This window comes from Nomascus leucogenys, chromosome 2, assembly GCF_006542625.1.
Source record: "Nomascus leucogenys isolate Asia chromosome 2, Asia_NLE_v1, whole genome shotgun sequence".
In the NCBI taxonomy this organism is placed as follows: Eukaryota; Metazoa; Chordata; class Mammalia; order Primates; family Hylobatidae; genus Nomascus; species Nomascus leucogenys.
This window is the reverse complement of record NC_044382.1, coordinates 21,476,760-21,502,336: the sequence shown is the minus strand read 5'-3', so window position 1 is coordinate 21,502,336 and position 25,577 is coordinate 21,476,760. Positions and strand designations below refer to the sequence as shown.

General features: G+C 45.2%; 1 protein-coding gene across 3 annotated transcripts in view; it reads left to right on the top strand.

Moving 5' to 3' along the window:
* The window catches only part of CYFIP2 (cytoplasmic FMR1 interacting protein 2), a 135,801-nt gene that overhangs the window by 43,670 nt on the left and 66,554 nt on the right, over positions 1-25,577 (top strand). For 2 of the 3 annotated variants that reach the window (XM_012504947.2, XM_030825898.1), the window contains exons 11-22: positions 1,811-1,928; positions 4,494-4,613; positions 5,121-5,246; positions 9,890-10,056; positions 10,783-10,930; positions 13,073-13,147; positions 14,053-14,206; positions 15,586-15,742; positions 16,279-16,375; positions 18,077-18,153; positions 20,845-20,953; positions 23,424-23,543. In XM_012504947.2, coding sequence (XP_012360401.1) covers positions 1,811-1,928; positions 4,494-4,613; positions 5,121-5,246; positions 9,890-10,056; positions 10,783-10,930; positions 13,073-13,147; positions 14,053-14,206; positions 15,586-15,742; positions 16,279-16,375; positions 18,077-18,153; positions 20,845-20,953; positions 23,424-23,543 — 1,468 coding nt within the window. The remainder of the gene's footprint in view (positions 1-1,810; positions 1,929-4,493; positions 4,614-5,120; positions 5,247-9,889; positions 10,057-10,782; positions 10,931-13,072; positions 13,148-14,052; positions 14,207-15,585; positions 15,743-16,278; positions 16,376-18,076; positions 18,154-20,844; positions 20,954-23,423; positions 23,544-25,577) is intronic. The other variant, XM_003268573.4, reaches the window with a different exon arrangement.

Below are 25,577 nucleotides of genomic sequence, written 5' to 3'. Positions count from 1 at the left end.
TCTCTCGGCTCCCGCGAGGATGCCCAGCCCGGGCAGAGAGCCGAGGGGCCACTTCAGCCCCTCCTCCCTCCCCAGAGCCCTGGGCAGGTGGATTCCATCAGAACACAGGTGCCGGCCGGAGGGGAGCCGCGTGGGTGCTCTGAGCCCTTTTGTATCCGCCCTTTGCTGCCAGGTTCAAAAGGGCTCAGAGCACAGCCACGCCCCTTGTCCAGCCCAGCAGTGACTCGCATGTCCTCTCAGCAGGACAGCAGGAGTCCACCTCCTTCTCTGAAGAGTGGCCAGCCCTCAGTGGTCCAGTGAGGAGAGGTGGCGTTGTTCCTCTCAGGCTGATCCTCTCAGGTTAGGTGACCGTGCGCCAAGTCCATCATGGAGTCGATGTGAATTGGGTGGGCAGCCTCACCTTCAGCCGCTTTATAAACCACAATTCTAGGTCATCTGTGCAAAGGCCTGGGGGGTCAGTGCTTCACTGAAGTTGGGGGGCTCCAACCTCGGCTGCTCTTTTGGTCTCTGAGGCTGTTAGGGAGGTTCCTTCTGTGTGCTTCTCGCCCAAAGTTATGGCTTTTCCACACAGAGAGGAACAAGCCGTCCTTTAGTCAAGGGAGAGTGTATTGGCATCTTAAAAAGATATGAATGGAGTGTCCTTGAACTGCATCCGCCTGGAGCCTCGGCAAACGAGCGTCCAAAGGAAAGCTCATGTAGTCGCTTCATCACCCTCTGGCTGCTAGCGCGTGATGGGGTTTTGCAGGAAAAGCAGGGAATGGAGAATGCTGACCTCATTCCTCACTTTTCCCTGCCTGACTTCTCGACCAGCTGAAGCTGGCTGGGAGCAGAGGCTGGGGAAGTGACTGGGGTTGGGTGTGAGGGGCCGTGTGCTCCCCTCTCCACAGGTAACTCTCTGAGTGATACTGAAGGGAGGCCTGAGGAAGGCTGTCACTGTTCTGCCATTCTTGTGAGAACCATATCAGGGCTTCTTTTGAGATAGTAAATTCTCCCCAGAATCTTTTTTCTGCCTTGTCTGGTGCTCATGCTTCATCTGTCTGCTGGGTCACCAGCACCTGAGGGTAGAACAGGGTGAAGGGAGTGGTCGTTTTTCTCTTGGGGATGGAGAGTGAAGATGTTCATTCATTCATTTCCTGTCTGTCTTAGGATGGTTTTCCTAATGACATCTTTTCACAAGGAGTGGAAAAAAGGCGGAGGGAAGGAGGAAAGAAGGTGGAGAGAGGAGGAGAGAAGGGGGCGAGAGGTAGAGGGGGTGGGTGGAGGGAGGGGTCACCCCCACGTCTCAGAGTGACCCTGGCTTCTCCCACCACAGTGTGCTTCCATGTTGCCAGGGCACTGTTGGAAAAGAGGCACAGTCACATTCATATTTCCGCAATCCCAGCCCAAAGGCCCTCGCAAAGCCAGCTTCAACGGCAGAGTGTCTGTGCTGTCAGAGTGGGTAGGCTGGTTTTGGAGGTTGCCCGCCTTGCTGCTTCTATGCTCGGATTCCATCCCTTTGTAGTCCTAGAGAGGCTATGTTCCTGCCCCTCTCATATTACTGGTAAGTATTATGGACCAGGTGTCTGGAAAGGCCTGCAGTTGGATCCTAGACGAGGCCAGCACCAAAGAGGAGGAGGAAGGACTGTTCCATTAGGCCTGAAGCTCCCACAGTGTTGGACTTAGCAGGCCTTCTTGCTGAGGCGGCTGGGATACCAATTGGTGTCACCCAGGGGAGTTGGCCACGTGGGCTGGGCACCAGGAGCAGCTAATGCCCGTCCCACCCAGGCACCTGAGGCTGGGACCCTCTCCGACCCCATAATTTTCTACCCAGGTGGACGTGCACCCAGAGCAGCATCAGCCCCCAGTACAATATCTGCGAGCAGATGGTTCAGATCCGGGATGACCACATCCGCTTCATCTCCGAGCTCGCTCGCTACAGCAACAGTGAGGTGAGCATGCAGGCTGCTGGGGTACAGGCCCATGGGCCCAGGGCCAGAAGGGGTAAGGAGCAGCCAGGAAAGAACATGGACCCACGGAACACTGGAGAGTAGAAGGGAGGGAGGCAGGAGGGTAAAGTGGCCAACGGCAGGGGTTTTGGAGCCAGGCAGACTGGGGTGAATTCTGGTGGTGCTGCTGCCGTTTGTAAGTTATTCAACATCTCTTTGCTTCAATTTCCTCATCTGTGAAATGAGGGTGATAACAGTATCTATCCTGAAAGGTTCATTGAGAGGATTAAAAGATATGGCAGATAATAAGGGCCTGGTGATGGTTAGTTCTGCCTGTGCTTGATAAGTGATGCAAACCATCTCCACCCTGGATGGCAAGAAAACAGAACACTTGTACTCATAACACTACCTAAATGTTTTTAAACTAAACAGTAATAAGTGATCATTGTAAAAAAAAAATCAGTAATACACTTAAGGGCAGATGAAGGCCATAAAAATCTCCACTAATCCCAATAATTACATTTCATTTAATTTTTCCTTTTTTAAAAACCTTTTTTTTTTAATGGAGACATGATCAGTGTACAAACCTCAGGAAAAAACCCAGATAAGCAAAAGGAGAGAAAATCACATAAAATCCTACCATCCCAGAACCAACTAAGACTGGTATTTGGATACATATATCCTTCTGGTTCTCATCCCATACATACCCTCCTAGTAAACGAATATGCTGTTTGATAAACACTGATCCCCTGACTCAGATTCCTTTATTACATAGCACTCGTGGGTGACTGTGCACTGACCCACGTATGCTCACTGCTTCCACCATGTGGCTAACAGCCATGGTGACTGTACTTCCCAAACCCCAACTCAGGAGATGCCTTTGATCACGGAGCAACGTACCTGAAATGGGGACTGTCTGACAGATGCAAGGACTCGTGGCCATTAGACCATGACTTGTGGTCATTAGACTTGTGGCCCACAGGGACCAAGGTCAAGCCCAGAACTTTAGCTTTCTAAACATATGTACCAATCAGTTGAACTGAAGTTACAGGAATAACTTATTTTGAGTGCTAGAGCTCTTTAAAAAAATTTTTTTAAATATTTTATTTCTTTTTTAAAAATAGATCTCGTTATGTTGCCCAGGCTGGTCTTGTACTCCTGGACTCAAGCGATTCTCCCGCCTCAGCCTCCCCAAGTGCTGGGATTACAGGCATCAGCCACTGCGCCCAGCCAGAGCTCTTAATTCCTACTCACATTTTGGTGTGGTCTGAGAATGAGTCTGGCCAAATATATTTTTTAAAATTATATGCTCTATACGTGTTGATTCTCATTATTCACAGTAGTTCTGTAAAATGGCCATGAACTCTGAAGTGGCAAATACTGAATCATTGCTCCAAGGAGAAATTAGAGTTACAGCCCTGTGAGCCTCTGGTCATAACATTTTCATCAACTGATCCATATATAACCTTGTTTTATATGTGCTTCTGTTTAAAGACACCTGATGTGATCTCTGTTGTTGATTCATTAACTCATGACCAACAGCACTGTAACTCACGCCTGAACAAAGCTTATCTAGAACACATATTTTTTTTCCATAAGGCATGTTACAGCTTTCTTGCATAGAGGAACACTATATAGCACATTAGCGCTAAACTTGGGGGCCAATTTAAATTGAACAATTACAGTAAAAAGCATAAAAATATAGAAAACATGGCACTAGGTAGACTTCAAAAAAGACACTTGTTTACTGTATGAGAGCTGAAACAAGAAGGCAGAGTCACTTTGTCTGACTTCAGCTGGGAGTGGGTGTGTGTCTGCAGGTGACTGAGAAATCACCATGAGTGTTGATTTTGGGGTTACAAATAAATTTTAGCCAGTAAGGGAATTCACAAATACAGAATCTGCCAATAATGAGGACCGGCTGTATATGTATATATGTGTATGTACATATATACACACATGGAGTATGTCTGTGCATACACACATATTCTGTATCATTGTGGAATATTATATAGATGTTTATCCACTGCCTTTCAATCAGTGAGTCATGTCTAATGAGTTGTGAAATCAACTTAGTGTTTGTGATTAGCATTTTTATATAAATATAGAATAGAAAATCAGAAGGAATCCCATATATTAAGAGTAAGATTGCTTTGTAAAAAATATTGTTGAGGCTGGGTGTGGTGGCTCACGTCTGTAATCCCAGCACTGTGGGAGGTCGAGCCGGGAGGATTGCTTGAGCCTAGGAGACCAGCCTGGGCAACACAGTGAGACCCTGTCTCTAAAAGAAGAAAAAAAGAAAAACATACTGTTGCATACATGTATTTAATATCTCTATGTAGGTATATGTTCCTGAGTTACTATATCGTGTGCACTTCAGTGATTTATAAACCTTCAGTGATTTATAAACCATGTGGCCTTCAGCAAGGCACTTGTCTGAGCCTCAGTTTATCTGTCAAGGGGATGTAATAATAGCACGTCCCTGCAGTGTTCTTGGGGGAATCAATGAGATAACATATAAAAGTGTCAGGCACATAGACCGTGAGTATGACACCTGATGCTCCCCAGGTGGTGACGGGCTCAGGGCTGGACAGCCAGAAGTCAGACGAGGAGTATCGCGAGCTCTTTGACTTAGCCCTGCGGGGTCTGCAGCTTCTATCCAAGTGGAGCGCCCACGTCATGGAGGTGGTAGGTGTCTCTGGGTAGAGGGCCTCACACTGACCTCTTTTTCCTTGGAATCTGCTTCCATCTCCCCCTAGTACTCTTTTTTTTTAATAGATTTATGGAGTTACAATTCATGTGCCATACCATTTACCCATTTAGAGTGTAAGTTCATTGGTTTTTAGTATATCCACAGAGTTGTATAGCCAGAGTCAAATTTAGAACATTTTTATCACTTCAAAAAGAAACCCTGTGTTATCTCCCCTCCCATCTCCCTAGCCCTGAGCAATCTACTTTCTACCTCTATAGGTTTCCCTATTCTGGATGTTTCACATAAATAGAATCATATGATACGTGGTCTTTTGTATCAAGCTTCTTTTCTTTTGCATACTTTCAAGGTTTTTCATGTTGTAGCATGAATCAGTACTTTATTCCTTTTTTCCAGCTGAATAATATTCCATTGCATGGATCCACCACATTCTGTTTGTCCGTTCATCAGTTGATGGACGTTTGGTTTGTTCCCACTCTCCCCAGTACTCTTGGAAGCTGGTTCATCCCACAGACAAGTTCTGCAACAAGGACTGTCCTGGTACCGCGGAGGAATATGAGAGAGCCACACGCTACAATTATACCAGTGAGGAAAAATTTGCCTTCGTTGAGGTAGGTGCAGACTCCCTGCATCTCCCTCCCTCCCCGAGGCTGCAGCTCATGGTGGTTCCTGAGTAGTTCTGAGCAAGAAAACAGCATCGGTCGCCCTAATTTTCGTGCTCTTCCCTGTCCTCCCATCTAAATTAATCTGTCAGAAGTTATTCTGCTACTCAGAATTGATTAGAAACTCATTCTGTTCTTAAAAATCTAAAGAAAAACATCCATTCCACTGGAAAAAAATGGGTACAAAGAAACCAACGGAAGAAACAAAAGAAGAACAAATGGCTACAAGAGGTATGAAAAATGCCCAAACTGGCCAGTGGTCAGAGAGCTACAGATTGGAATAAGATGGGATACAGTGTTTACCATCAGGATAGCAGAGATGTGACAGCTGGATGATGCCTGTTGCAGGTTAAAGTGCAGGAAATAGACATTCTCATGTCTTTAGTGGTCAGTCTACATTTTGTAGGCTTTCTATGAGAGCAATCTGATTATATGTACTCATGTTTTTAATGTGCATACCCTTTGGCCAAGTTCTTCTTCTGGGAATATATCCCAAGGAAATAAGCCAACTGTGCAGAGATATTTGTACATGGATATTTATCACAGTGTTGTTTATAATACCAAAATATATGAAACAACTTAAATGTTCTTCAATATGGAACCAGGTTAATAAGTTAAGATTCAGCTACATCATTGCATGCTGTGCAGTCTCTAAAAAAGGTATACCATGGCTCACACCTGTAATCTCAGCACTTTGGGAGGCTGAGGCGGGTGGATCAGTTGAGGTCAGGAGTTCAAGACCAGCATGACCAACATGGTGAAACCCCATCTCTACTAAAAATACAAAAACAATTTAGCCAGGCATAGTGGTGTACACTTGTAATCCCAGCTACTCAGGAGGCTGAGGCAGGAGAATCGCTTGAACCCGGGAGGTGGAAGTTGCATTGAGCCAAGATTGTGCCACTGCACTCCAGCCTGGGCGACAGAGTGAGACTCTGTCTTAAAAAAAATAAATAAAAAGTAAAAAAGATATACCTACATGGAAGGCTATGCTCAGCATATTGTTAAGTTAAAAAAGAAACAACAAACAGCATATCTGTAGTTTTCATGCATACAGGGAAGAAGCAAAAATATATCTAGAAATAAATATGCATATACACATAAATGTGGATATTTTTAAATATGTAAAGAAATATGTAATATATCTAAATACATATATCAATGTATAAAAAATAAAAATCCAAATATAGACATTTAGACCAAAAACAGAACAGCATATAAAATGATTCCACTTATACCAAAATATAATATACTTTTATATATTTGTGCAAAACTGAAGGACATAAATATTTATGATGTATACCAAACCATGAACAGTAGTAATTTCTGGAAACAGGTCTGTCTGATTTATAACCTTTTGTATTGTGTTTTGTTTGATTACAAAATGATGTTTCTATTTGAGAGGAAAACTCCTTTACACTAGGTTGTGAGTGACAGCTATTTCTTTGAGGACCATTTGAAACCTACAAGAGATGAATCTAGAAATCAGAGACCTGGATCACAGCCCTGGGCCCTCTGGTCACTTCAGCTCTCAGAGCCTCAGATTCCTTATCTGTAAAATGGAGCTAATCATCTCTCCCCTGCCCCATCCCAGGGTTATTGTGGAGAATCAAACAATAATTGTCAAGTAAGATAATGAATGTAGATGAGCTCTGAAAACTTAAAGGGTCATACAAATGTAAAAGGTTAGAGTCGTCATCTCTCCAAGCTTCACTTTAAAGGACTGAGGCTCAGTGGCATAATTTCATAATCACTCTTGACATTGTCCTGAGTGGCTCCGGACCTCTTGGCACTTCCATTACTAATGGGCAACCTGGAAGAAAGTTTTGCAGTCATCACCAGAGGACAAAGTCATCCTCAAGCCTATTTAAAGTGAGACAGTCAGAGGGTAAATGCAACTTTATAAAACTATTTATACATTTATTTCCTTAATAAAAGAGATGTGTATGCACTGTAAGTGATTTAGAAGATGCTCCCCCAACCCCACTTCTACCTTCACCTTCCCACAACCTTATATCATCATCCAAGCACAACCACCAAGAACATGTCACTCTATTTCCGTCTAGTCATTACTTTGCTATACATTGAGAGGTTTTATCATTTTTATCTCATTAATAAAACGTGTTTAAAAAAATTAAAAAGAAAAGTAGTTCAATGTGGCCTTTAATAATAAAACAAAGCAAAAGTACTAACCTGGCTGCACCATGTTATTACATTCTGAATCCCCAAATAGGAAGCACCATTCAACTTGTTAAGTGATTCCTTGTGGTATTTATCTCCCTAGTTCTAACAGGCTTATGAGACTATTTCTTGGTTTTTCAGTTTATGACATTTTCTATTGATTTTCTACTTTGGGAAATGAGGATATAGCTCTCTCCTTCCTACCTCCCATCCCTGAAACACACCTGGTTTCCTTCCCCCATCTTCCCATCATGGTAATTTTACACTTTTTGGTAAAAATCAATGGTTACCTTATTATTATAACCAAGTAACTGTTGTCGGTCACTGAGCCACACGATCTAATGTGAATCCATTTATTTTCTTGCACAACTTTTTGTTCTTCATAGAATTAGCAATACTTTATTTTTTATTTTGTTTTCTATGAGTCTATCAAAAAGGCAACCCCAAACATACCAACAAAATGTTAAACTCCTTACAAAATAGTCCATCACAGTCATCATTTGATGAGTTTTGGTATTATTCTTTTTTTCTTGGAGCCATTCCTCCACAAGCTCTCTTCTTTCCAATCTGAATGGGTTTGTCTTTAGACCAGCCCCGCCACAGATCCAAGATTCTCCTCATTATTTATTATCTTGAGAATTCCCTTTACCTCTGTCCTGTCTTGTATCCCATTCATATATCTTCCTCTGTGAAGTATTGAGATCTTTTGCCCATTTTTTAAAAATCGGGTTTCTGTCTTCCTATTATTGAATTGTGAGAATTCATTCCATATTTTAGATCACAAGTCTTTAGTCAAATATATGTCGCAAATATTTTTTCTCATCAGTGACTTTGCCTTTTCATTTTTTAAGGGTGCCTTTTGAAGAGCAGCTGTTTTTAATTTTGATGAGGTCCAATTTATCAGTTATTTGGTGGTTTGTGATTTGGGGGTTTCAGCTAAGAAATCTTTGCCTTGTCTAGAGTTGCAAAGATTTTTCCCTTAGATCCAACAGGCCTGCCCACTCCTCTGTATTTGGAATTATTCTGAGACATCTTCATTATCTACTCCTTCCTTTGTCCTAATGTCTCCTAGTTATATCTGTAGCCAGGGGCCCAGATACTGTTATGATCTAACAGTCCTCTAATGCTTCTCTCCCATTATTTCTCTGCACTAAAGCTTATCGCCAACAAAATTGTACTGTTGGTGCCAATGAAAACCATCACCTCCTGAGTTGTTTTCTTACCACTTCCATCTAAAAATGTTCTTTTTTCCTTTAAGTTTTAGAGAAAAAAACAGCCTTAGGGTCTAAGCTCATTCATTTATTTGTTCCTTTCAACAAAAAATGTGTCTGCCCACCATGGGCCCAGACATTGGCAGCTGGGCGTGCACAGCATAGCTGGGCCCTGTCCTATGTGTTTCCAGTCTGGTGTAGAAGGTGAAACACGCCATTATGGGTGTGATCTGTGTGGCAGTTGTGAGGTGGACGATCTGCCACATGCCTTTCCCTCTGAATTCTGAATCAATTGAGCAATTAATGTTAGAGGCCAGTGGTGTCAAAGGCTCAGACTTACTGCTGGTAAAGCTGGACTAGAGAATGTGGTTTTCACCCAAGGCCACACCAGTCTTCCTATGCCTCCTGCATCTCATTAAACTTGCCACTGGGTAATAGGCAAAGCAGCTGCATAGATACACGCCTCCCTTCCTTGGGATGGGCAGGGGATGGTTACTGCAAGAAGCGGCCAGAAACCTAGAAGGGAGGCCACATACTTGCAGGCAGGCAGGTCCCAACAGAGCGAGCCAAGGTCAGGCCAGGCTCCTCTCATCACACATACCTGAATCCCCGTCTCTCCAAACAGATAAGTGAGTTAGGGTAAGGAGAAGAGAAATAGAGGAGTAGAGGCATTCTCCCCCATGACTTCTGCAGAAGTTTTGATTTTATAAACTCAAGCAGCAACTGGCAAAATGGCTTCAAAAACAAAGGTTGTAAAAACTCTTTAGAAAATTTTATGTTAAGAAGGTTCTATTTGATGTTGTCTGTGGGTGCCTGGTCTATGGAGAGGCCTTCAAAAGCCAGGGCACTTCTCAAAATGCTCAAATTGTGGCCCATGGGCCAGCTGCCATTTGTCAGCAGCGAGCAACAAAATTGGGAGCTCGTGCCAGGATGAAAATCAGTTGCATTGCGAAGAATGCTGTTAGTTGAGCTGACATTTGTGTTTTGTAGCAAGACTTTCTCAATGAATGAAGCAAAATGCTGATGTACGTACATTCTGGCACACGTCTCTTACCTAGCCATGCACTGGCACTTTGAGTAGCACTGGCCTCATGCCTCTGGACATCTCACTCCCCGCCTCCCCTGGTGAGGCGGTGATGGGTAGTAGACAGCTGGTGTGCTGGACATGGTGAACGTGACCCTTGGCCTGTTCCTGCCCAGGTGATCGCCATGATCAAAGGCCTGCAGGTGCTCATGGGCAGGATGGAGAGCGTCTTCAACCAGGCCATCAGGAACACCATCTACGCGGCATTGCAGGACTTCGCCCAGGTGACGCTGCGTGAGCCCTTGCGGCAGGCGGTACGGAAGAAGAAGAACGTCCTCATCAGGTGGGTTTTCAGATGCTTTCAGGAGCATATCAGACATAAGTATGCCAGGTACCAATCAGAGAGGATATCCTGGCTCAGCCACTGAACACACATGGGTCCTTCCAGCAAGCTCCAGAGGGCTCTTTAGGAGATTGGGCATTTGGGATGAATTAAGCCTTCATCTCTGGAAGTCCATATCCACTTCTATCTAGCTGTGTGAACTTGGTCAAGTTGCTGACCTTCTCCAAACCTCAGTGTTCCTCATTTGTAAAATGGGGATTATAATGCTACCTGCTGCCTGTTGGGATGATGAAATGAGATGGTCCATATATAGACCTAAGCACATGCGACATGGAGTAAGTATGCAGCACATCTAAGCTATTATGAAAACTAAGCACACACAGATTTCATAAGACCAGTGAGACTCCCCTATAACCAGAAAGGAAATATAGACCTCTTGCCTCACACAAGTTCTGTCTCACTCGATGGGCTCAGAGCTGAGTTCTCAGACATCCCTTGGACGTCAGAACCATGTAGGACACTTGTTTAAATACAGGTTCCTGGACTGTACCTTAAAGCTGTTAAACCAGAGTTTTGGAATGGGGGCAGAAATGAGCATGCTTTACAAGCACCCCAAGAATTCAAATGTGGGTGTTCCTGGGACACCATGGGTCCTAGAAACACAAGCTTGTAGTGCCTTTTTCCCATGGTGAAACCTGGTCTGAGTCTTAGTTCTTCCTTCCCCAGTGTCCTACAGGCAATTCGAAAGACCATCTGTGACTGGGAGGGAGGACGAGAGCCCCCCAATGACCCATGCTTGAGAGGGGAGAAGGACCCCAAAGGTGGATTTGACATCAAGGTGCCCCGGCGTGCTGTGGGGCCATCCAGCACACAGGTAAGCGGCTCCAGGCACAGGCCAGCTGCGTTGACTCAGAGGCCAGCCGGGCTATGGTAGATCATCATGGCTGGCCATGGGCAGTGGGACTGGGAGCCATCGGTCAGGAGGGGCAGGGTTGAGTGGCTGCTCTGGTCTTATTCTGCCATCTTGTTTTGATATAGGAAGGAGGACCACTGGCTTAAGATTCAGGAGACCTGGATTCTAGTCCTAGATACCTGTGTGACCTCGGGCACGTTACAGATCTCTCTGTGCCTCAGTTGTTTAAACTGGCTAATGGGGATAATACCACCACATCCACCTTGCCTGGCTATCTTCTAGTCCTATGAAGTATAGATTCCAAAGTGAAGGAGGAAGTTAAAGTGGAATCTATCTACATGCATCTATGCCGTCCCTCTTTAATAAGTCCTGGCCCTTTCCCCTAAAAGTTCTGCCTCTAACTTGCTGTGTGATCTTGGGCAAGCACCTCGAGCTCTCTGAGCTCTGAATATCTTCTCTGTAAAATGAAAACTTTGGATGAGATTGTGTTACTAACAAAATATCCCTTAGTTCCACATCCTTCCAAAAGTGCAAGTATTGAAAGCCCTTGTCCCCTTAGAGGAAGTCTAGTATTTGGAAACACTCAGAGTTGCCAGCCAGAGCTTCTGCACAAGAGGTCGCCTGTGGCTTATCCAGAGCAGTCATAACATTACAGAAAAAAAGTCAATAATATGGGCATCTTCGTTAAATCCCTGCTACCTACTTAAGGATAGGTAGTTTCTGGTAATATTTTTGATGTACTGGAAAAAGCAGATGGTTCTCATTGCAAGTTTAAGGGTCTCACAGGCCTCACTTCCCATGACCTTTAAGCCTCTCTCTGCTCTCAATCACCCGAGATGGACCATCTGAGGCCCACCCCCTGACCCTTCTCCCTGTGTGTGCGTCTGTGTCTGTGCTGGGGACTGGGGCAGGGGAGAGGGGGTTCTCGGCAGGGTCATCTTAACTCCCCTTGGCTTCACAGCCCTCTGCCAGTTTGCACCAATCTCACCAGCTGGTTGTAGAACGCCCCAAGGAAGCATCTGCAAACAGTTCTGTGTAGTATCAAGGGTTGAGGTCTGGGGGACACTGAGCAGGGCTTTCAGGTGTTTCTGTAAGTTTTAAGACATGAGTGAGCAGGAGACAGACAAGGCACAAAAGACACTGGAAAGGAGGAGGAGGGGGCTTAACAGGCAGAGAGAAAAGGCGGGGAGAGGAAGGAGTATTTGTGTAGATAATGTGAGAGGGGTGGGTCACCAGCAGTAAATCCCCCCTCACTCCCAACCTCCACCAGGTCATGCTAGGTGGCACAGACATGTTGAATAGATTCGTAGACAACCAGAGCTGGGAGCGCTATTAGAGAAACCTAGGCCGTCCCCCTATCTTGCGGATGGGGAAACTGAGGTCTAGAGAGGGGAAGTGACTTGTCCAAGTCACAAGGTGAGTCCCAGGTGGAGGTGGGACAAGAACCCAGGTCTCCTGACACCCACCCAGGGCTCTGGTACGGTCTTCAGGACACAGTAGACATGGGCATCTTGTACAGTTGGGATAGAGACTGTTTTGGTGAATTAAATGCTCTGTTAAGTAAAAGTACGTGGGGAAAAAGTTCACCCTCTTATGGGTGAAACCAGTTTTCAGAGAATTAGAGCTGGATATCAATCGGACAGCACCCACAGCAGATTAGACTTGGATTCTTCCTTTGAGGACTCAAGAGGCCGTCACGAGAAGAGTGCTTCTCGGCTCTTAGGGATGATGAGACGGGCCCCCCAACAGGGCTGCAGATGGGGGACTGTCTGAGGCACTGACGGCCACCGTGGCTGCTTTCCCACAAAGGAAGCCCTGTGGCAGGGATGGTGGGTCACACGTTTCTGTGGCTGCCCTACCCGCATCAGTGCCAGGCATGCGATGGGGAAGATCCCAGGGAAGCTCCAGAGGCAGCGAAGACGAACGCGGTTGCTGGGAGGTTGGAGTGACTCAGAGGTGGCCCCCGGCAGTCGCGGCGGCTTTCCCACCGTATACAATACCTCTTGCTTTTCTCTCTCTCTCTCTCTCTCTTTCTCTCTCTCCCTCTTCCCTGTCTCTCCTGCCCTCCCATTCCCTCTTCCTTCTCTCCTATCTATGTCTTAGGCCTGCCAGTGGTCCCCGAGGGCTTTGTTTCACCCCACTGGTGGCACACAGGGCCGAAGAGGCTGCCGATCCCTGGTATCACACCGCCTGGCTGGGTTGGTTTGGGTACCCTTCTCGAGGAGGCAGCAGGAATGGACTAGCCTGGCTCCTCAAGGCCCCTTCCAGCCCTAAGATTCACAGACAAATGATGTGGAGAGATCTAGATTAGCAAAGAGAACCACCCCACCGCACTTGCATCCTTTGCACTTAAGGCACCCTGTAAGCGGGAGTTAATTGTCTAGTAGCCTCCTGTGTAAGTACCAATGTTAACCCGCCTTCCACCCCGAACTTCGGCAGGCTGTGCAGTGCAGCTGATGCCACCAAGGGGGCGCCATCGCTCAGCCACGGGTTCAAAACGCTGAGGATCAGGAACAGGTGTGGGAGGGGGTTCGTTCTGATCTTATCCCATTTCTCAGTTCCTCAGAATGTTAGTGCTGAAAGGGACTGGTGTGAGAAGGCATCTGGTCCAACCCCCTCATGTTACATGAGACAACTGAGGCCCAGAGTGGGAGCTTTGTTGCCGAAGGTCACACAGCAAATCAGCAGCAGTGCCTGGCCTTGAACCCCGGTCTTTTGACTCCCAGTCCAGTGCTCCACCCATGGCATCTGTGGCCCTCTGGGAAAGCAGGGAGTGACTCCAGGGTGACACGTAATGAGGTTCTCCTCTGATACACACACCCTTGGCCAAGCAGAGCAGGGAGCTACCTGGTGTGGCCAGGTCCACTGGCCCAGGGATGCCACGGGGCCCGGGTTGGCCATGAAGGTTTTCACAGTTCCGCATTTACTTCTCAAACCTTAAACTGGTGCTTCCTTAGGACAGTGCTTTTTAAGAGCAGACATCTGCAGAAAAAAAAAAAATACATAAATACAACATGAAGCAACCTTTTTCCCTGGGGTAGAGGGCCAGCTTCTGACCTTCTCATCTTGCTTGCTTTTTCAAGCTGTACATGGTGCGGACCATGCTTGAATCGCTCATCGCAGACAAAAGCGGCTCCAAGAAGACCCTGAGGAGCAGCCTCGACGGACCCATTGTCCTCGCCATAGAGGACTTTCACAAACAGTCCTTCTTCTTCACACATCTGCTCAACATCAGTGGTGAGCTGCATCCCATCCCTGCTAAGGCATGGGAGGAGGGGATGAGGGCTCTCAGAGCCACTGAGACCACCAAGCCAGGCATTGCAAAGGGACGTGACCGTTGACCCTAAGGGCACATATCACCACCAAGGAAAAAACACATTCACTTTCCAGTGGGCTTTTGGAGCTGGGAAAGGCCAGGTTAAACTCAGCTATTCTGACCTAGCTAAATTTGTCCAGGAGATACTTGTGGCTAATTTGTTATAAAGTCCTTAGTAGAGAGGGATCAAAAACAAGAATACGCACCTACAGACACACGGATGCTAGACTTTTGCTACTCAGCCGCAGCCAAGCGCTAATTAGTACTTGCTGCTGCCAGCAGGGGAGGCTCTTGAGCTGCATCCCAGTCCTGTGTGCTTCACACTTCCTCTCCTTTTAGTAAGATGGATGTCCAGAGCAGAGGAAGAGTAGTATCTCAGGAACATGAGTCTTAATATGTCTGCTGGCATTGAAAAGAGTGATTGTAACAAACAGTACAAACTTCTCCATTAAAGAGTAGCCCGGAAAGGGCCTTCAAGGTCTCTAAACTGTATGGGATCTGGCAATTATCACACACAAGGAGTCAAGGAACCACAATCCAGTTGAAAGTGGGCACTCGGGGGCCTGTCTTGACACTGTGTTTGTCTAATGAACACACTTTTTTTTTTTTTTTTTTGAGACGGAGTCTTGCTCTGTTGCCCAGGTTGGAGTGCAGTGGCACTATCTCAGCTCACCGCAACCTCCACTTCCCAGGTTCAGGCTGGAGTACAGTGGTGTGATCTCAGCTCACTGCAACCGCTGCCACCCAGGTTCAAAGAATCCTTCTGCTTCAGCTTCCCGAGTAGCTGGGATTACAGGCATGCACCACTACGCCTGGCTAATTTTTTTTTTTTTTTTGGTATTTTTAGTAGAAACGGGGTTTCGCCATGTTGGCCGGGCTGGGCTCAAACTCCTGACCTCAAGGGATCTGCCTGCCTCAGCCTCCCAAAGTGCTGGTATTATAGGCATGAGCCTCTGTGCCCGGCCACGAGCGTACTTTTCATGCTTAGGTTGCAGGTTTTCAGGATGGCTTTGTAGGAGGGTGATGGGAACTATAGGGACATCTAAAGCTCTAAAACATCACTGCCTCCTCTTCTCCCCCACCAGCCCACAACCACTGCCTCTCAAGCTTAACAAATGCTTGAGAGGCAGTAGATGTTAGGCTTGCCTTTAAGTAAAAGAGAGCAGGATCTACTAATCAATATTAGTACCTGCTACATACCTAATACAGTGACAATAACAATGAAAATTAATAAAAACAATGAGAACTAAGGTCTTTTAGTGCTAAAAGTAACTGAAGGCTCGTTCCCTTATGCTTTCAGAAGCCCTGCAGCAGTGTTGTGACCTCTCCCAGCTCTGGTTCCGAGAATTCTTCCTGGAGTTAACCATGGGCCGACGAATCCAGTTCCCCATCGAGATGTCCATGCCCTGGATTCTAACGGACCATATCCTGGAAACCAAAGAACCTTCCATGATGGAGTAAGAGGCAGGATTGGGCCAGCAGGTGGCTCCTGGGGTACAAGTAGAGGGCAGTTTGCCAGGGAGATCCATTCTTTCCAGAAGGAAGCACTGAGCTGACAAGAAATGAGGCCATATGCCCCACCATGGGGAGAGCTCAGCCAGACGGAATCATTTAATTCAGCCTTGCAGATAAATTCTGAAGTTTCCCAGCCCAACTGCCCTTCCTATGCCTTGTCAGCCTCATAACAGCTATGCTCAGAAAAGAATCATCTCAGGAGCAGGTAGCTTGTATTCTTAACTGCTACCTGATGTGTTTTAGTCCCAGATGAATTTTTACAAGTCTTGGTTTTATTTGCACCCTGGACTTCTTATTTCTTTGGACTGACTGTAAAGTAAGTTGCTTCTAAGTGGTAGAGGCTCAAGGAACATCAGAGAGGGATGAAAGATGGTCTTTTCCTGACTGTGAACTTGTTTCTATTTCCCAAGCAAGTATAAAGCTGTCTTCCTTAAGGGGGATCATTAGTAAGCGGCTGACTATGTTTTTCCCTCTTCAGGTATGTCCTCTACCCTTTGGATCTGTACAACGACAGCGCCTACTATGCTCTGACCAAGTTTAAAAAGCAGTTCCTGTACGATGAGATCGAAGCTGAGGCAAGTGACTTGCTTCTCTTTTTGCTCCTTTTATCTTGTTCCAAATTCCGGACTTTTCCAGTCTTTTGCTATTAGCATGAAGTAGGAGTATCAGTGACTTGTTCTGGAGAGGAATCTCTGTAATCATGGCCATCAGAAGGCCTGTGTAACCTCTGAGGGCAGAAGTACAAACTGAGACACCCAGCTCAGGGCCTGCTGCCTTTCTCTTCCCACCCACAAACTCTGTGCTGCACCATGAAGGGCTTCGTGGGCATGTGTATAAATACCCAAGCTCTGCCTGCCAACTCTGCTCAAAAACAGTGGCCCTTGGCTAGACCTAAAACCTAGGGTCACACACACCCATAGTGGAGTCCACCCTCAGAGGGGAAGCCAGGGAAGAGAGCACGTGGCCCCGGAAGAGGCTTAAGCCGCCTGTAGAAGGCTTCTCAGAGCTGGTTCTAGAAGGGGAGAATGGGGCCTGAGTGCACACGCCCACCTTGACCTTATGGATTCTTTGCTTGGAGGGAGGTCCGCTGATGACCTTTGAAGCTCAAAGTGCAGGGCAGAGGCCTCAGTGACCTGGGTCTGAGGAAAGCGCTAAACACAGCACTGGGGTTTTGTGTTCTGCATACCACATAGGGTGTGAGATGAAAGATCTGAAAGCTTTTTGAATCATTAACCTTATGGAGCCAAGAGTCTGGTGAAAAAAGGACCAAAGGTTAATCACATAAATATTAAACATGAAAGACTTAAAATATTAAATCTGACAGTAAATAGGATCTGTTTCCTTTGACTCTTACCTAGCTACTGCCTTTGCCCCATCTCATGGTCATGTCCTGCTCTTGCCATTTCTGAAATATTTGGTTTGATTCTTCGTGTCTGGTGTGAATTATCTTCCCACCTGAGCATCACAGTCTATCACTGATGATGAGACCCTGAAATGGCAACTTTATTCATTAAAAACCAAAGGTGTCTAAGCAAAGTTTGAAGGAAGGCGCTTTTAAATGTGACTATCAACTTCATAAACAAATTTGTGGCCACATGCGGTCGCTCATGCCTATAATCCCAGCACTTTGGGAGGCCAAGGTGGGTGGATCACCTGAGGTCAGAAGTTCGAGACCAACCTGGCCAACATGATGAAACCCCGTCTTTACTAAAAATACAAAAATTAGCCAGGCATGGTGGTGGGTGCCTGTAATCCCAGCTACTTGGGAGGCTGAAGGAGGAGAATCACTTGAACCTGGGAGGCGGAGTTTGCAGTGAGCTGCGATCACACCACTGCACTCCAAAGTAGGTGACAGAGCAAGACTCTGTCTCAAAAAAAAAAATTGCAAATCAAAGAAAAATACAATGAAAAATAACATCTGTCAGAAGAGATGGATGGGGACGCTGCCGAGTTAGCAGATGAATTTGAGCACTGACGGGTTCTGACGGTCTGTCTGTTGCATCCCTCCAGGCAGTCGGCCTCGAAACAGCTGAGGAGGGAGGCCATGGGGAGATTGGGTCCTTTTTGAACTTTGCCTTGTCTGTTGACTGACTGAGGACCCTGAGAGCAAGGGACCAAACCTCCCAAACTTAGCCGCAGAATCTTTTCCCCTTCAAAGCATCTTTCCCCAGAATGCACTCTGGGCAGTCCTGCCTCACTGCTCTCTTTCAGTTGGCTTAGTTTCTGTGATAAAGCTGAACGGGCACCAGTGATGTTTCCTGCTTCCTCTCCACCAGGTGAACCTGTGTTTTGATCAGTTTGTCTACAAGCTGGCAGACCAGATCTTTGCTTACTACAAAGCCATGGCTGGCAGGTAGGAAAGCCCCAGAGCTGTGAGTAGCAATCTCTTAAGACTGCCACCTGGAAGACATGATTTTCTGTTGTGAAACCTCCCTTCTTCTTTAGCACCTTAGGAAAACAGAGCCATTCCACGGGCCCAGACTGGGTGCTGAGATAGAGTGGAAAGGAAACTAGGCAGATAGAGGGCTAACCTCACACAGCCTGCAGTCTAGCAGGAAAGACAGACATTGACTAAAAGCCGATGAATGCACAGCGACAAGGAGGTTACATGCTGTCTGTGAGGGAAAAGCTCATGGGAACATACCACAGTTAAACCTTTGGGGGCGGGGAACTAGAAAGGCCATCTTGCGGAAGTGGCATCTGAGTTCTTATCTGAAGTTGGTAGGAGTGAAGGAAGTAAAACGAGGTGAAGGATGGGGCAGGAAGTTGCAGGCAAAAGGAACTGCTTGTGCAAGGACCCTGTGGTGGGAGTATGATGATAACAGCATGCCAGCCTCACAGGGCTGTGGGAGGATTCCTGTGGATTAATACATGTCAGTGTCTCTTTACCACCACTAGAGGGGGCAGGCTGCCTGCTAAGGCTGGGGAGGGGGCAGAGCCAGAGCACACCAGCTTTGTAGCTGTTTCTCCCAGGAGTGGAATTCCTCCGGATGGCTTCAAAAGTACAACAGTGACCCGATTCGATTTTTATTTACTTTTGAAAGTTTACTCTCTTAAAAATATAAATGTATGGAGAATGAATTGGAGAAGAATGGGTGTGTGCAAACCAGACAGGAGGCCAGTGAAGAAGTCTGGATCAGAGATGTATCAGGCTTAGAGGCTCCTTGGTATTGCCAGTATATGTTGATTCAGACCCTCGTGAGTTCCTGGGTTTCAAGGACCTGTAACAGCACTGATCGAGGAAAACCTTAAATTTTCTATATAGGTATTTCCTTTCTTATTGGAAATCCAAACATACCAACCAGTAATTTCAAGGATCGTTCCTTACTTTAATAATTTTTCTATGAAAAGGATTTGCTTCATTTTGCTTTTAACAGCCAAAGTGGCCCTGATATATTTCAAAGAGGAGTTGATGTGCAGCACACACAAGTTTCTGTTAGCATAGGATGTGCATTAAATAACGCGACTCTGAAATGCTGTAAAGTATAGAAAGCATACACGTAGGATTTCAAGGAAAGCAGAGAACACAGCCTTTCACAAAGTAGTCCATAGGCATCTGTGGATTGAATGGGATGTGGTTCTAACAGTGAGTTGGGTTTCTGGCTTCTGTAAGACAATTCTGATTCCAAATACACTGTTCCATCATCTATATAAACAGACTCAGGCGTGTCGAACCCTGGGTCTTCCTTCATCAGACATGTGGGCTTTTATCTACACCCTTCCCTGTAAGATCAGTGATTTTTTAAAGTGTGGGAAGTTGAGGAGGTTGAGAGATTCAGAGAAAGCCCAGGAAGAAAACCATCAGCTAGGTCAGTCCTGTTCATTCAAAATGCCATGCAGCCACAAATGTGAGCCAGAGATGTTATTTGAAATTTTTTAGCAGACGTATTTTAAAAAGGAAAAAGAAGCAGATGAAATTAATTTTAATAATATATTTTATTTAACCCCACATATCCAAAACATTATAATTTTGACATATACTCAATATAGAAATTATTAGAGATTTTTCATTCTTTTCTTCTAAGTCCTCAAAATCCTGTTTACAGCCCATCTCAATTTGGAGCAGCCACATCTCACGTGTTCAGTAGGCACATGTGGCTGGTGGCTACTACTTTGGACAGTGTAGATATAGATGCTGTCTCTTTCTTGCATAAAACCTTTCGGTGCCTTTTAGTTATGTCTAGAATACACCTAGCCTCTTTACTATGGCCTGTGTGGCCCTACCTGGTTTGGCCCTGGCCTAATGTTATAAATTCATTTTGCACCATGCTCTCCAACCTACGCTATACTTTATCCACACTGGCCATCTTTCCTTTTCTCAAACGTAACCAAGCTTGTTGTGTCAATGATAGTGTTCCCCTAGATCTTTCCAATTTTATCATGCAGGTCTCTGTTTAGCAAAACTTCTTTAGAGAGACTTTGCCTGACTTCCTAACTCCGAATGATCCCATTTTCTTATTTTCAAAGCACTTCTCCTCTGCAATCCATGCCTTAGTGTGAAAGATAGTAACACTCTCAGCTCATAGGGTTGTGGTGAGATTTAAAATGATGTGTGTGTGTGTGTGTGTGTGTGTGTGTGTGTGTGTGTGTGTGTGTTTTTAAAGTGCCTGGGAAATAACACTATGCAACTGTTACCTATTAACTGAAATTATTCCATTCCTCTGTTTGTGTTTCTATTATCAGTCTTTCCTCACTCGAATATAAACTCCATGAGGACAGGAAGTTTGTATTCCCAGTACCCAGAATGTTTCCTAGGATACATCAAGCAGGCACTCAATTGCTTTTGTGGTAAATGAATAAAAGAGGAAAGTGGCTCAACTTCTGTGTTGCCCATCTTTAACTTAGAAACTCTGTTTCACATATTGAGCTTCGGTGACTGAAAAGAAATTTGACGTTACTTGTCTAGAGCAGAAAACAATTTTACTTAAGATATATAAGATAGTGCTCTGTGGGTAGATCCTGTGATCTGAAATAGATGTATCTGGGCAGTTGAGAGTCATTCACTATCTGTTTACTGGCCTTGTTTCACTTTTATTCCTTCCAGTGTCCTGTTGGATAAACGTTTTCGAGCTGAGTGTAAGAATTATGGTGTCATCATTCCGTATCCACCGTCCAATCGCTATGAAACACTGCTGAAGCAGAGACACGTCCAGGTATGGGGAGCGGAAGCCACTGTGGAGATGGAAAGGGCAGGAGAGAGCAGCTGCGAAGTCAGCATAGAGATCAGAAATCAGGCCTGGGTATTGTCTGCCCAGTGTTGCCAGTGTGGGTTTCTGAGCCTGGCTGTAGCACAGCCTCAGGATCTCATAAACGATAAAGAGGCATTGGGCTTCCTTTGGCTTAAGTTCTGGGCTTCTCCACCCATCTATAGCCAACCTCTGACAAGTTATGGCAACCAAAGCCTCTGTCTTCTCATCATAAGCTGCAGCCCACTTTTTTCAGCTGGGACTGCCACTCAGAGATGGGTAAATCTGTCCCTGAACAGAACCCAAGTGCCGGTCTAAGTGAGGAAGACTGTGGCGCCTTTGAAACGAAAGCGTGTCAGGGCAAATCCACAGTAGAAATTGGGTTTTTTTGTGTGTAGAGTTGGTTTCTATTAACATTTGACCCTGTATATATATAGAGGAAATGTTGCTGGGAACTGAGAAACATCCCCATTTAACAATGTTAATGTGAGGCAGACAGACAGCATAAGAGATGCCCCAGCAGATGTTGAGCCCTCTTCCTAGAGCCCTGCTGTTGGCCAAGCGGGTGGCACAATGGCCTTTATGCTGTGATGTCTGTGTGCTTATTATGTGGTCCTGGTCTTTGTGAAAGGGCCGGGCTGAGGCTAAGACCATGCCAGAGGTGAAAAGGAAAGAATTCATCTCAGAAACCCTGGACATTCCCATTGCTATGAGAAATCCAAGGGAAATGGAGAATCATTAAGAGGGGGGAAAATAGAATTTGTACTTCTGTCAACGGCAGTGGCTCAGTGAGAGCTTTTCTTTCAGCCTCTCAGAAGATTACTGCTATCGGTTACAATGCAGCCAGAATTAGCCACAGGATATTAAATACTGAGGGCTTTATGTGTGCATAAGATGGCTATAAGGGGCCCTAGTCAGTTGGTAGAAAATTTATGCCAAAAGAGAAGTTGAAAAATAAGATAATTAAGAATAATCATTTGACACCTAGCAAAGTGCTATGGGCACAGCAGGTACTTGACAAATGTTCATTGCTATCTACATAGCTGCTGCAGTAATGCCCGCATGTACCCCAGTGGAAAGTACCTTAAGCTATATTTTCCATCCTGTAATCAGACCTTCATCCTCTTGCTTTTAAATTTTCCCTCATGAAGGCACAAAGTGGGCCCTTGCTGAGACAGCTGCTGTGCCCTGGTGACTGAATTGCGCGCAGGAAAGATGCAGGAAGAACCTCTGGGCTAAATTTAGGATGTCAGCAGAAGCCAGAGCCTACCCTGAACCTCTTCCCACAGCCTGAGTAAATCGTATTTTTCCTAAACTTCCTGTGTTTCAAGCCTACAGGGAAGTTGAAAGAATAATACGATAAACACTTATTTATCCCGTAGCCAGATTTGCAATTATTAATGTTTTACCATATTTAGTTCACATTCTGTCTCTCGTGTATATATTTTCTCTCTAGCACTTATACAGTGTGTATGTTTGTGTGTGTGGGATGAATATACATACTTTTGTTCTTAACCATTTGAGAGTTTAAGTTGCCAAACCATGACATTTCACCCCTGAATGCTTCAGCCTGTATCTCCTAAGAACAAGGACATTGTCTTATAAAAACAGAATAGAATGATGATACTCAGGAAATTTAACAATACTGCTTTCTAAATACAGTTCCGATTCGTCCCAGTTATGTCCTTTGTAATTTTAATCCAGTTTCCTATTGGTGCATGCACATAGTTGTCAGGTGTCAGTGCAAATCTTTATTTATTTATTTTTTAACAGATGGGGTCTCTTTCTGTCGCTCAGGCTGGAGTGCAGTGGCGCAATCATAGGTCACTGCAGCCACAAACTCTTGGGCTCAAGTTATCTTCCCAGCTCCAGCCTCCCAAGTAGCTAGGACTACAAGTATACACTACCACACTTGGCTAATTTTTTTTATTTTTTGTAGAGACAGGGTCTCACTCTGTTGCCCATGCTGGTGTCAAACTCCTGGGCTCAAGCTATCCTCCTGTCGCGGGACTTTTTCTCAGTTCAGCTAAAGATGGGGTTCTTGTCTGTCCCATGACCATGAAAAATTAGGCTTGCAGACTGTTTAAAGGGTGGGTAAAGCAGGGTTTTATTGGGTGAAAAGGGAAAAAAAGGAGGGAAACAGGGACTCTCACAAGGCCAGAGTCCCTAAGCTAGAGAGCTTCCCGCCAGGCCATTGGAATCCCAGGTTCCACACAGGAAGAGGAGGGGCCGGGCTCCTCCCTGCTGCATATATCATAAACTTCCCGAGGCTCCACCTCAATGGACAGGCTGGTTGGAGTTTCTCCAGGAAACCCCTCCCACCTGGCAGTCTCACTCCCACCTTGGTCCCCCAAAGTGCTGGGATTACAGGCATGAGCCACTGCACCTGGCCAGTGTGAATTTTAAGTAACTTTTCTCTCTCTCTCTCTTCATCCAGCTGTTGGGTAGATCAATTGACTTGAACAGACTCATTACCCAGCGCATCTCTGCCGCCATGTATAAATCCTTGGACCAGGCTATCAGCCGCTTTGAGAGTGAGGACCTGACCTCCATTGTGGTAAGAGTCTGGGAGCGTGTGGGATTTCTGCTCTGGGATTTCTCAGGCTAGAAGCCTAGATGGGGACTGTAGTTAGTCTAGTGCTGGGCCAGTTAAAGAGGGGCAGTGAGTCTCTTTCCCATCTGAATGGAGCTGGGAAAGAAAAACTTACACAGAATAAGAATAATCTTATGTTCCTGATTGCCTTGGGAACGATAGCATGGAGGGGATCTCCTTGAGATTTCTAGAGATGGCCAACCCTCAGACACAGCTGCATGTCCTTAGGATCCTGCAGGCTGAGCAAGTAGGTGAGGGGTCCTAAGAAGCTAGGGAAAATTGCACAGGAGGGTTGGCTTCACGGGTGTGCAGTAGTATAAGGCCCAGAAGGGCTTTGCAGCTGGTTTACCACTCTGCTGTCACTATCTTGAAGTTCTTAAACAAGAGGGCCCCACATTTTCATTAAACATTGTACCCTGCAGATTATGTAACTGGTTCTGATGCACAAGCCTGGAATAGGCCTACTCCTTTCTCCAGGAAAACAGCAATTTAAACGACTCTCTGCTAATTCTCTCTCTCTTCAAGAATTAGAGTAAACTTGACTCTTTCAGTGGATCAAAGGAAGATTTCAGTGCTTTCAAAAGCAGATGAACAGAAGGAATGGGAAATGGAAAATCACCATTAGAACATAATAAAAATTGTAGGCAAGATCTGTCAATGGTTGCTAAAATAAGTGGGCAGAACTTTGAGAAAAATACTTCATGATTTCTCTTATATGAGGTTCCTACAGTAGGCAAATTCATGGAGACATAAAGAAGGATGGTGGTTACCAGGGAAGAGGAAGATGCTGTTTGATAGATACAGACTTTCAGTTGGAGAAGGTGAGATTCACTTCTAGAAAAGGACGGTGCTGATAGTTGCACAACAGTGTGAATGTACTTAATGCCATAGTTCACCTACAAATAGTTAAAATGTTCAATTTTATGTACATCTTACCACAATAAAAAAATTTTTTAACCAAAAAATCTTTGAGAAGAAACAGGATACTTGCAGTCTCAAAGTATCTCCCCCAAGATATTTATTAATTACAAAGGGAAGAATGACTGTACAATAGAGAAAATTAGCAGACACCATCTTAACCAAGTATCAAAGTTAATATCACCAGTAAGACATATTATTGTTGTCATCATATATTCTTGCCAAAATGCACAATCTCAATCTAATTATGAGAAAATATCAGATGAACCCAAATCGAGTGCCATTCTAAAAAAAAAAAAAGTGAATGATAGTTTTCAAAAGTGTGCAGGTCTTGAGAGACAGGAAAGACTGAAAACTGTTACAAATTAGGAAAGAATAAGGGAACATGACAACTAAATGTAACATGGAATCCTAGATTGAATCTTAGAACAGAAAAAGGACTTCAGTGGGAAAACTGGTGAAACCCGAATAAGGCCTGTCATTCAGCTAATAGTGTTGTACCAAAGTTAATTTCCTTCATTTGATAATTGTACTATGGTTCCGCCAGATGTTAACAGTGGGGAAGCTGGGTAAAGGATATGCAGGGTATGGTGTTTTTACAACTTTTCTGTAAGTCTAACATTATTTTTAAATAAAGTTGGTTTTTATTTTAAGTGGACAAAGTGTAAAAATAAAGTGACAGTGAACTAGGACTCTAGCATCATTCCTAGGGTGCCAGTCCTCACCCTGCTACTTACTAGCTATGTGATCTTGTGCAAGTTACTCAGCTTCTCCAAGCCTGTTTCCTTATCTATAGAAATGGAGGGAATATCAGAATCCACTTCTTAGGGTTACCATAGGGATAAAATGAGATACTACCTGTTTTTTTGTTTGTTTGTTTGTTTTTGTTTTGTTTTCTTTTGAGACGGAGTCTTGCTCTGTTGCCTAGGCTGGAGTGCAGTGGCGTGATCTCAGCTCACTGCAACCTCCGCCTCCCAGGTTCAAGCAATTCTCCTGCCTCAGCCTCCTGAGTAGCTGGGACTACAGGCATGTGCCACCAGGGCCACCTAATTTTTGTATTTTTGGTAGAGATGGGGTTTC